Source organism: Chelonia mydas, chromosome 6, assembly GCF_015237465.2.
Source record: "Chelonia mydas isolate rCheMyd1 chromosome 6, rCheMyd1.pri.v2, whole genome shotgun sequence".
NCBI classification, from domain to species: Eukaryota; Metazoa; Chordata; order Testudines; family Cheloniidae; genus Chelonia; species Chelonia mydas.
The window spans coordinates 45,570,198-45,582,573 of NC_051246.2; the positions used below are offsets into that span (position 1 = coordinate 45,570,198).

A 12,376-nucleotide genomic window follows, 5' to 3' on the forward strand; every position below is an offset into this window, starting at 1 on the left:
TACAGTGTGTATGGTAACACCCCTTGTTTTATGTTCTCTGTGTATATAAATCTTCCCCACTGTATTTTCCACTGAATGCATCCGATGAAGTGAGCTGTAGCTCACGAAAGCTTATGCTCAAATAAATTGGTTAGTCTCTAAGGTGCCACAAGTACTCCTTTTCTTTTTATATTGAAAGACTGCATCCACGCTGCTTGTTTATGCCATCTTTACCTAAGTCCCATGTGAATCACTGCATCCACACAGCTCTGAAGCTTTTTCAAAATAACCCCACACAACATTCTAGGCAGATATTCCATAGTGCAATATTCTGCCACTGGACTCTATGTATTCTGAATTTTTTCTCATGAGGCATTGTGCGATACTTACTGGAATTCTGGGACTTTGGATCAAACTAACAAACTCAGATTTTCCTCTTATGGTATCCCATACTTCATCTGCTTCTAGTAATACAGCACCATTTTCCAACGGTTATGGGGCAGCATGAATGAACACAGCTGAGTGTTGCAATCCTAGCAGCCATTAATATGAACAGGATGGCCCAGATGTCAAGCAGCCAGCTTTGGAAGAATCAGGAGGCAGCAACCAGCATAACCGCCATGATGCGGGGCAGATACTTGGAGAGGGAGGGAGAAATTGAGAAATTACTTTTTTCTGCATGACATTTTCATTCGGTGGAGCACTGCTTCTGGGCTCAGCCAACCAGCACTGTCTGGTGGGAAAGGATACTGCTGAAGAACTGGGATGACCAATAGTAGCAGCAGAACTTCAGGATGCGGAAGACTAATTTTCCTGAAGATTGGTAGAGAGCTCATCCCAGAGCTGCAGTGTCAAAACATCAACATTAGAGCTCCCCTCAGTGTAGAGAACCCTTTGACCATCAATGCCATCTAGAAGCTCACCACCCACTTTCTATCAGCCAGTAGCTAACCAGTTTGACATTGACAGATCGACTATTGGGTTACTGTTTTGGAGGCAAGCACTGTTATTAAGAGGGTGTTACCGCCCCAGAGGATAAAGATGGGTAATGCACAGGTTACTGACAGATTTGCAAGTAGGAGATCCCAAATTGTCTAGGAGCCATTAAGGGGATTTCATGTCTATTATTTTCCTCCCCAAACACCAGACCTTAGCGTTCATCAATGAAAGGGGTATTTCTTTACAATGGTGCAAGTCCTGTTGATCACTGAGGTAGGTTCATCAATATTAAGTTGGGGTAGTCTGGAAAGGACCAGGATCTTTAGAACTCATAAGTTTTTTAAATGAAAAACTGAAGACCATTATAGACATTCCTCCCGTCATTCTAGGAGACCAAGCTTATGAAACCTTTAAAGGTATGTCCACACAGTGAGCAGCAGCAAGTCTGAGCCTGGGTGGATAGACTCAAGTTCGTGCTACAATGCTATTCACAGTTGTGTACACATTCGGGCTTTGACTTGAAAACCTAGGGAAGGCTTCAGAGCGCAAGCTCCAGTTGGAGCCACAACATTATCTATACAGCTGTATTTAGCACCATAGCATGAGCCCTGTGAGCCAGTCTGTCAACCCAGCTTCTGGAACTTTCTGCCACAGCTTGTGTAGACATATCCTTACTGGACAGTTGGATATGAGAAAGGAACTGACCAACTATACTCTGAGCAGCTGTAAAATAACAGTGAAGTGTGCATTTGGAAGACTGAAGGAAAGGTGCAAGATGCCTCTGAAAAATTTGTGCCTCATGTTATAGCTGCTTGCTGTATTTTGCACATCTATGGGAGGTAGAGGGGAACAGACATGCAGAACTCTGAGGACAGCCAAAGAGCGTCCCTCTGCAAAATGTCCCAGCTGGACAGGGGAAGCAAGGTCAGGGAAGCTCCGAGATGGGGTTTATTTGTATAAACAAACTGTCTCATTTGATAAAACTAGCATCTGATTTAACCTTTTTTCTACTAAGCAGGCTACACACCAAAGGATCAGAGAGCTGCAGGACTGTTCCCCCTGCCCTCCAATTCAGACACGACAGTTTTACGCAAAACCATTAAAAAAAAAAACCCTAACGGTTTGCCTACCTAGCATAGACTAGAAAGCATTCTTTTTAAAACATGTTACCCTAGAACAGGATGCTATTGTGTTTAAAGTGGAAATGTAGATGTCATCAGGCAGTAATTTATTATATTTCTTATTCACACCTGGATCAGATATAACACATTTCCTCTTGTCTTAAACAGAGTTTAGATATTACACATCAAACATGATGTCTGTTCCGAAGCACTCCAAATGTTAATTTCTTATGGATATGCAATATCTCAGAAACATTACTACAAATCCCATATGAGAATAACTTAAAATTCAAAGTTTCATCCTCTGGTAAATATATTAAAAGTCAGTGATAGTGAAACTCCCTTTCATATCAGCGCATCTATGTGATGCAAGAGAGAGTAATTAAAGCAAATGATTGATACAAGGGGGAAACTAGTAAAAATCAAGATGAAAGCTAGGAAGAAAAATAATTGCTTGTGGATGAATCAGATATGCACTCTGAGGAGTTGCACTTGTTTTTTTATTACCCTTCAAGATTAAGGGAACTGTGAAAACTGAAGTTGTCCAGACAACAGTTATCAAATAAGTGTAAAGAACAGTGGTGGACTGAAAAAAAAAGTAAAATACAGTTTAGTCAATATAATGAATTCAAAAGGAGGAAATTACTTTTCTGTGAATTTACTGCAACAGACTTTTCATTGAAGAGAAAATGAACTAGATGGATAGAGATTCATTTGTACTATGTGCTTCAGAGAATGCACTACCATAGGGACTTGATGGAAACAGGCTCTAAAGCAATAAAGAGAGACTTATGAAGGTAACTGGAAAACACTATTGCTTAAGTATATGACAGATCAATTCCTTGTAGGAGACAGCCAACAAGAACATTTACTGGGCGGGGGTAAACATATCATTAGTGCAGAAGTTCTCTTTTTTTCTCATCAGCACCAAATGCCCAGAAACTTCCTTTTTATCTGTTTTTTTAATACTTGACTGAAAATTCACAGAGAAAAAAAGAGTCAACATGCATGTTGTTAGGAAGCACTATAAATAACCTTAAAGACCTACTGACTGACCAAAGTTAGAATGGGAGTATCCACTCCCCATACAATTTTCCACATATTACTCTACTCCTTAGGTTTCCAGATACTGAAGGAAATAAAGGCTGACATCAACTTTCACATTACATACTGTGTTCAAAGCAGGGATAAGAAAAATCCTCTTATGTGGGGAAAAAACAAGTTCCAAATATTAAGGAACTCTGGCATATTTTACATACACATATTAAACACACACACAGAGATTGTAGCTTTTCTGCTTATGAAGATAAGAATGTAAATCAATGTAACACTGCCCTGATTCTACAGCCAAGATGACAAAACTATACCACTGAGTGAAGTTCCACCATTCATCTCAGTGAGATACAGACTCTGAATTTAACTTAACATTTTATTGTTGACCCTTGTACTAGCGTAACCCAGCTGACCCGCTGTCACTGACTATACCCTATTTATTTGCAAAGAACTAAAACTGCAGGCTCTGAAAGCTTTAAAACACCTGATATTCTTTAATGCTTCAAATACTTGATACACCTGCTATGGTTTTTAAAAGTGACAAAAAGCTGTTTACACTTGGATCCGTTAACAATGATGGAATCCCAGATAAAGCACATGGGATTTTGTGGATCTTCTATTGAACTTACTTGAGCAGCAGTAACAGTTCACTTTGATAACCCAATAAATCTTTCTGAATGAGTTCCTTTGTGTTTTGCAATCATGTCTTCCAACAGTGAACCATAAAGCTAAAATGAAATTTCAGTTAAGCCTAGATTTAGGTGTACAATACCCCCAACTAATCTGGCTGTGTCATTCCACACAAAAACATGACTCTAGTTCCTTTTGTGTTTTTTTGTTTTGTTTTTTTTAAAAGGAGTTCCCTTCTCCTCCCCCAAAAAGAAATCCACTGGCATTTCCTGGGTGAGGAACAGCACCATTCTAAGACATAAGAAACTTCTGTTATCTCCAAAATCACAGAATGAAGCATGTGTGTTTAAGCTAACGGTAGGTACACAGCAGTTTCTGGTTTCCCCAGGAGTTTGGCAAGGCTGCATCCTGTCACCATCATTGTTCAATATCGGCACTGACTGGTTGATGGATAAGTTTAAAGAGGAAGTCGCTGGTCACACTGAGCTGAACACCATCCTACTTTGAGGTCTCCAATACACTGATAAAATTGTCTTGTTGGCACAATATAGTGAATCACAGCAGCTGACAGCTAGTCTGGTTGGGCAAGAAGCAGCATGCATCGATTTGGTTAATCCCAGACTAAATCTTTGTCCATTACCATTAAGCAGCCTCCAGCTCCAAATTACAACCAGTTTATTATTAACCTCTTTAGACAAGATAGCAAACAGATGGTGACTGTCAAACATCTGGGCAACACGATAAACAGTTCTGGAGGATGTTCGAAATACATGGACACTGGTATAACAGCAGTTGCTTCATGTTTCTAGCCATTTAGTGGCCTCTGTGGAGACATTGTGACATCAACCTTGCCTCAAATCTGTGAATCTATAGAATCACAATTATACCAACTTTACAGTAGAGTGGTGATATGTGGGCGCTGAAGAAGGCTGAGGAGCAGTGGATTGTTTTCATTTCATCAGCTGCTCCACAATAAGTGGCAGGACAAGATCAGCAATGATGATATTTATAGCTGAAACTAGCAACTACCTTATCAGAACTGGTTTGGTTTCAGCAGCTGTCCTGGTACAGACATATTATTAGGATTAAAAACCAATGAATTGTAGAGCATGTTTACCAAGGAATTCCACTCTATGGCCAAAAAAACCTCAGTGGCACTATCAGATCACCAGTGACAGACAGACTGAACATCCAGCCAGATGTCTTAAGGATTTAGCTAGAGATCAATCTGAGTGATGCTCAATCTGCAGGGAGGCTATGTTCCCTTGGGATTTGCCTTGATGATGACGACGACCACTGAATCAGGCAGCCTAACAGGTTGCACAAAAAACTTAGGCCCAGATTTTTAAAGGTATCTAGACATGGGTGTGTTCAGTGTGGCAATGCCTAACTGATTCAGGAGCCTATTTCTTATTTTCAAAAGGGACTTAGGTACACAGAAGCCTAAATCCCCTTGACAGTCAAAGAATTTGGTTTTACCTTTTTTCTTTAAAAATAAATAAATAAATAAATAAATAAATAAATAAATAATAATAATAATAAAAAAAAGACTAAAATGACCCGGACAGACACACACACAGACACAAATACCGATCTTACAAGAACGTTGTTTAGGGTGCAAAGTCAACCACTGAAAATTTAAGAAATATTATGATACAGTCTTTAATTATACAATCCCCGCTTCAGTCGGGACAGAGCAGAGATACACAAGGGGTCAGAATTAAGGCTGGACAGGCAATCATGAAACTAGCATTTCCTAACTTTCAAATGCTGGACTTTGCAACTTTAACTACGTTCTTTTAACACAGAGAGAGTGTGTAAAAAATAATATACACCAGTGGTGGGCAACCTGTGGCCCACAGGCTGCATGCAGCCTGTCAGGGTAATCCACTGGCGGGCCGCGAGACAGTTTGTTTACATTGACTTTCTGCAGGCACGGCCACCCGCAGCTCCCAGTAGCTGCGGTTCACCGTTCCTGGTCAATGGGAGCTGTGGGAAACTGCGACCCATGCTGTTTCCTGCAGCTGCCATTGGCCGGGAACTGTGAACCGTGGCCACGCCTGCGGAAAGTCAATGTAAACAAGCTGTCTCATGGCCAGCCAGCAGATTTATCCTGATAGGCCACATGCGGCCCATGAGCCACAGGTTGCCCACCACTGATATACATGCTAACACACACACAAAACCATATCACTTGTACTCTCCCCTGAACAAGTCTGTGGCCAAAGTGAATCCTGCAGGCCAAACATATCCCACCAAGTTCTAAAATGCAGTTTGGTCTCCTGATGTCTTCATTTTGACTATACAAAGTTGAAATCTGAAAAATGCAAGCATACAAAGTTCCATCTTAACTGACAGATGGAGCAACTCACACGGATTCCTATATTCTCTACTGGCTACACCTCCATGTTCATGATGAGGACAAGTTCAATCTGTTCCAATTATTGAAAACCCTGTCCTTTTATTCATCAAAAGCTGTTAGCATGACCCTCAGTTGTACAAGATTTGAACATCCATGTAATATGCATTAAACTGAAAATTCACCAACATTCTGATGGCTGACATTAAATAATAATAAACTACCTTACATTTATAACCTATCATTAAAAATTCTCAAAGCATTTTGCCAGGTAGGAGAGATTTATTGTCCTCTTTTTATACAAAGGAATGTACCTTCTCTCTCAAATTACCTATAAAAATACTTGCTATTAATAGTTAGAACCTATGAATTAGTCCAAAAAATTACTTAAATTTATTGAAGTAATATACCCCTTGTGCAAACTAGTTTATTATTAAAAACAGATATTTTACAGGTATCACTGTTACAGTTTACATACTCAGTTATCAGTTCACATGTAAAAATTTAACTCAGATTTTGGCAGCAATCTTAATTGTGACCCAGAAGACCTATTTATAAACTCTATCAATGTATATTTGACTGGCATGCGTTGTATATCTTGAACTGTGTAAAGTAAGCAATTAGTGATGCACATATTGCGAAAGTTATGCTAATAAAATTTAAAAATTCTCTCTCTTCTTTCATATTTGGTTTCTCAATTCATCCAAAAGTGACCCATCAATTTCAAGACCACAAAAATCCTCAGAAGGTCACAAATCATGGCTTCATAAGGGATTTCACCTGACCATAGGAAACCTTTTTGATTCCTGGACATGTTATAAACTCTGTGCATCATTTTTCCATTCTTGGGCTCTATGTCATTTTGAAAGATGCCACTTGTTTAACCATTGTAAAAACAGACTATTTACAGTAAGTAACCAGTGTTTTAAAACATTTAACACTCATATATCATAATTTCTTTCCAGAAAAAGCCTCCCAGAGATAACAAAAGAACAATAAACTCATAGGAAGCCAACGTTCCAAAGAAAAACAACTAAATTTCACAGATCAACACATCTGAATTGTAAATATGCAACACTGTAAATAGAATCCTTTCAATTCAATACCATATTTAAGATATCTCAGACCCAAACATGTTAATCATGTTTAATTGTTTGGTGGATTGAGTCCTAATATTCTATTTATTTTAAGTGCTTTGGCAGTTAGGTACTTTGCAGCTAAATGCCACTACCACATTAAAAACACACAAATGACACGCACAGGATTTGTTTTCAAAGGATCCTAAGGGAATTAGGAGCCCAAGTCCCACTGAGTTTCATAAGCACCAGGGAAAAAAAAAATCTAATAAAAGAATCCCAGGACCTGCCATAATTATATATATACACACACACAGGGTTCTCAACCTTTTTCTTTCTGAGCCTCCCCCCCCCAAAACATGCTATAAAAACCTCTACGGCCCATCTGTAGCACAACTCGTTTTCTGCATATAAAAAAGACAGGGTCAACATTAGAGGGTAGCAAGCAGGGCAATTGCCCAGCACCACATGCCACAGGGGCCCCCCGTGAAGCTAAGCTGCTCAGGCTTTGGTGTCAGTCCCTGGTGGTAGGGCTCAGGGCTTCAGCTTTCTGCCGAGGGCCCCAGCGAGTCTGATGCTGGCCCTGCTTGCAGGACCCCCGGAAACCTGCTCGCAGCCCCCAGGCCCCTGGTTGAGAACCACTTATATATACACACGATTCAGTTTATGACCTAATTGGACATATGTCCTGCATTATGCCCTGAAGCCTACAAGAAGCAGCTATTTCATCAGAAGTTCATTAACTGAGAATTCCCTGCTACCTATGGTACTCTAGGAATGTAGAGCAGAAGTGACCCAATAGAACTCAACTGTCAGGACTGGATATAGGAGCAGGGGAACATACAAACATTTAATATAGTTTTGACACATAACTATAAATTTGATTTTCCAGGGTACAAGACGACAGAATCCTGTGATGGTACACATAAAACCTTAATCTGAATCACAAATCAATTTAATACAGTGGAGGTCTTAGCAGCACAAGTTGCAGAGTGTGCTTTTTATTTCTCTACCAAATATATAATTCTCTTAGGACAATACAGAGTGACAATCCAAATTTGGAGAAAAACATTATATATGACTGTAAGAAATCATTTAACTCACCTGCCCCTGCTGGGGTGATAAACAATTAACAACTTCTTTTACCATCACTGGAATGTGTGGTCTTCTACAATCTTCATCATCTGCACTTTGATGTAGCTTTTGAACTTCACGGTTATGCATCATTTGCTTTTTAATTCCATATTCATAAGTCACTTCCAGCCTTTCTGCTGAAGAATGTATATTTCCAGCCCAAATACCTACATTTACTGAGCTAGTTTCTAAACTGGACAGAAGCAATCGTTTGTAGACTTGGCACAAATACCGAAACAGCACCATACTGTAGTTAGGCCAACCTGGAAAAACAATAAATATTGGAAATAATTTTAAAGTAAGTATTTTAAATAATAGGTTGGTGAAGGACGTAGAAGTACAAAAAAGCAGTCATACATCCCATGGTACAAAGTCCCAGAGAAACACTACATTGGCAGAAATTTAGATACACAGTTGTCATTATAATCTCCAATGGTGGTTTCCTTTCATGATTTCTCCAAGGCCCTCCACCCAATATGGATGCTCCAAGCCACAGTGCTTCTCTTTAAGTATTACCATAAAACTTTTCTTTCCTCTTTAGCCTATGACTTTGACTGTGGCATGACATATTGAGGATACTAGTATTAAAATAAAGTATATGGTAAATGATACGTGATCAGATCTGAGTACAAAGTATACAAGTAAAGCCAACTAGGCTTCATTACTTCAAAAAAGTATTGCCTTCCTTTGTAATGGTTAATATGCTTTCAACATCAGCGCACCACAGCACAATTAATTTTGTAGTGTTCCCTGTAACCAGTTAAAATAGGAAAATGATGAGAGTCCAACGCTGTAGTTGGATTTAAGACAGTGCCAGAATCATGTTATGATCAATAAAAACATTTGTAGAAGTGCACGATAACATCATGTAATCAAATCTCATACTTCAGAACATCAACTGTTCAAACTTTGGGTGAGAAATGAAATGTCAGACCATTTGTCTGCTCAGGAATACCTATTTTCATCAGTTTCATACTGTTTGTGAACATGGCATACGTTTCTTTTATACAAAGTCATACCTAGATGACAAACTAGTAAGAGTACACCTATCTTCTTTATTTTAGTAGTGGAGTGCTATATCCCTTAGGCCAGTGCTTCTCAACCCACAGGCTGCTTGCAGGCCAATCAGAGCATATGACATCCTTGGGGCCATACAGGTAGTATGTATATTTTGTGGCTGCGGCCCACATAACACATAGAGAGCTGCATATGCACCCACAATGGTAAATAGGTTGAGAACCACTACTTTAGGCTAATCTTTTATTTTCATAACAGAATGAATTGGCATTTAGCTGCAAAGAGGTAAAAAGACGGGTTTTATTTACAGGAATTTTACATTTGTTTTCTGAGCAAATACCTCCTTCAGTCCCACATTTCATATGCTCTCTTACCAGGCAAAAAAGAAAACACAGACATAAGGCCATCTGACAATATGCCATACTGTATTTCTATTATTAATGGAGACAATGTCTAATCCCATGATGCAATTTATCTACCCAGTTTTTAATCTATTCTATTTATTCAGGTCTACCCATCATTCAGTCATCTCTATTGTTTGCCTCAAAATGGGAACATGCTGAACAATCATTTTAAGAAAGTTACCTTCATTATAATCTAGGCCCCGCCTGTTAAATCACACCACACTTTAAAAGATAAACAAATTAGGCAAGTTCTCTGTAATCAGATATTTTCTTGTTCTCCAGAAACTGTTTAAATTACTGATGGATAAAATTACCTATAAGATACTTATGAATAGCTACCATCAATTGGCTTATCCCACCCTGTAACTGCAGGCCAAATAAGCAAAATTTACAATATTGGAGATAAAATTGTTGAAAAGGTGCTTGTCTCCTTATTTAATTCAGAAGTATGCCTCACACTATGGCCCTGATCCTGCAGTGAGCTCTCTCTAAACAGACTATGGCACTCTCATAGAGATCACTACAAGATCAGAGCCAACATTAATAATCATTTAATTGTCTACATCCTTAACCAGAATTGCTTTATGTAATCATATGAACCCAGTAAGACGTTATACATATATATTATATTCAAACACAATTCATACCCCAGAAAAATATATTGATAAGTTACTTCCCAGCACTCTCATTTTAGGCAACTTTTTGTTTTAAAAAGCAAGAGTCACATTTCTTCTAAAATTCATGCCAATTAGCATTTCGATGTGCTGTTTGTACTGGGAGTTTGTAAGCGAACACGTTGCTGTCATTTGTTGAAATGCGACTTTGGGAAGAGAAGATGTACAGCCTCCGGTGCAGAAGGGTGAATGAACAGGAGATAAAACCTCAGCGAGCACTTGGGCTTGCGACACACCCCACACCCCGGGCGTGGAGGGCGGCAGGAGCGGGTGGGACGAGCGCTCTAGCCAAAGGGGGGAGAGACGAAAGCACCACAGGGACCGTTAACTCGTTTTCAACGGACGGCTCCGCGGCGTCTGGTTTTACTGTGCGTCTACAACGAGGCTTCGAAGTCTCTAAACCCGAGAGCGGTAGAGGGCCGGCCGGCCGGCCTCCCCTTACCCCCCTCTTCCAGCCGGGCCGCCCCCGCCTGCTTCTCCTCTCCCCCCCGCAGGCCAGGGAGACGGTGGGAGTCGGAACAAGGGCCCAGTACTCACTGCAGATCACGCCGCCGCCCCTCTCTCGCTGCCGGGGTATGAATGCACAGCCAAGCCGAGCCGAGCCGGCCCGGCTTCCCCTCCCCTCACAACAAGGCACCGGTGCCTTCAGTTCCGCCTGCATGTTGCTGCCGCGACGGCGGCCCCCACCTGTCTCATGTGGGAGCAGAGGATCCCTGAGGGACCAGGGAGACGTAAACGCCCGGAGGGGAGTGCCCCCCCCCGAACCCGTTCAGATCTCCCCAACTGCCCGGGGCCCCACCGTGGTGTATCCCTCGCTCAACAGCCACATTGCACTCGCCTCAAGCCAGCCCCGTGAACTCCCCACATTCGATCCTGCCTGTAGCCCCCTTTCCCATCTCCGCACCGGCTCCTCTCTGTGCACAGCCACATGCAAACACCTGCCCCCTGTATATAAACACTACGCTCCCCTTGAACAACACCAATCAGCACGCCTGCCAACTGCAGACAAACCCACTTACATGCTTGTCAGTTGCATACTACCACTTCCTGTACATAACCCACACGCATACAAATGCACACGCCCCATCCCGTCATATGCAATTAAATACAGTAATACTTTATTGGCATGAAAAGCTATGCAACGTTGCGAACGTTTTAAAAGACACCTCGAGTATCTGCCAGTGGCAGATATGTAGGACCTGCCCAGGTCAGGGTTTCGCACTGTTTGGGGTTTTATCTCCGACACCTACTTGTCATTAGTGTCACAACCCCTGCTACTCCTACACCTACCTCTCAGCTGCATAGAAACATATGCATCGATTCTATATACATAAATCTACCTCAGGTACATACCAACTTCTCACTCACTCACACACAAACACAACCACCACCACCAAGTTGTGTACACAGCCTACTACAGAAGTGCCAGTCACGACTTCAATCATTAGGCTGAGTAAAGTTTTTAGGCGGAGTAAAGTTTTAGTCCAATCCAGCAATACTTCGTGGGCATGCATGCTAATCTATTTGTTAGTTTCCCAATCTCTGTTCTAATCTTCTTCTTGAATGAATTTTGATGCTAGAAGTGGGGCTTGTTGCACCCATGCAGACACGTTCCCACTCGAGCAAGGGTGCAGCACTGTAATCACGCATCCATAGTTGTTTTCACACGAGTGTGACATGCTACCTGCTGTGAGCCTGTGTATGCAATATGTAGAGACAAACGCATAGTGCAAAAGATGGTTTGCGAATAGTCGTTTGCCTTTAAAGTGAAATGTAGTTGATTTCTACAATATTCACCAGTTCTGTTATAAAATTTGCTCAGCTACCTATACAACTATTTGTGATTTATTCATCCAAATACAGTATAACGTGACATGCAGCCCCCTTGAGTATGCGCACCCCCACCCAGGGGCTTAATGCACCTTCTCCCACTCACCCCTTTGTGCACGATGGATTGCTAGCCCGCCCGGTAGGCCACCTGTCTCCCTCC

At 41.1% G+C, this 12,376-nt stretch overlaps 1 protein-coding gene across 2 annotated transcripts in view; it reads right to left on the bottom strand.

The window, feature by feature from the left end:
• Positions 1 to 11,305, bottom strand: part of METTL15 (methyltransferase like 15) — a 199,291-nt gene extending 187,986 nt beyond the window's left edge. Inside the window, exons 1-2 of one of the 2 annotated variants that reach the window (XM_037899927.2) lie at positions 10,924 to 11,305; positions 8,262 to 8,554 (exon numbers count right to left, since the gene is read on the bottom strand). In XM_037899927.2, coding sequence (XP_037755855.1) covers positions 8,262 to 8,554; positions 10,924 to 11,047 — 417 coding nt within the window. In that variant the 5' untranslated portion in view covers positions 11,048 to 11,305. The remainder of the gene's footprint in view (positions 1 to 8,261; positions 8,555 to 10,923) is intronic. The other variant, XM_037899926.2, reaches the window with a different exon arrangement.
• Positions 11,306 to 12,376: the final 1,071 nt, after the last annotated feature.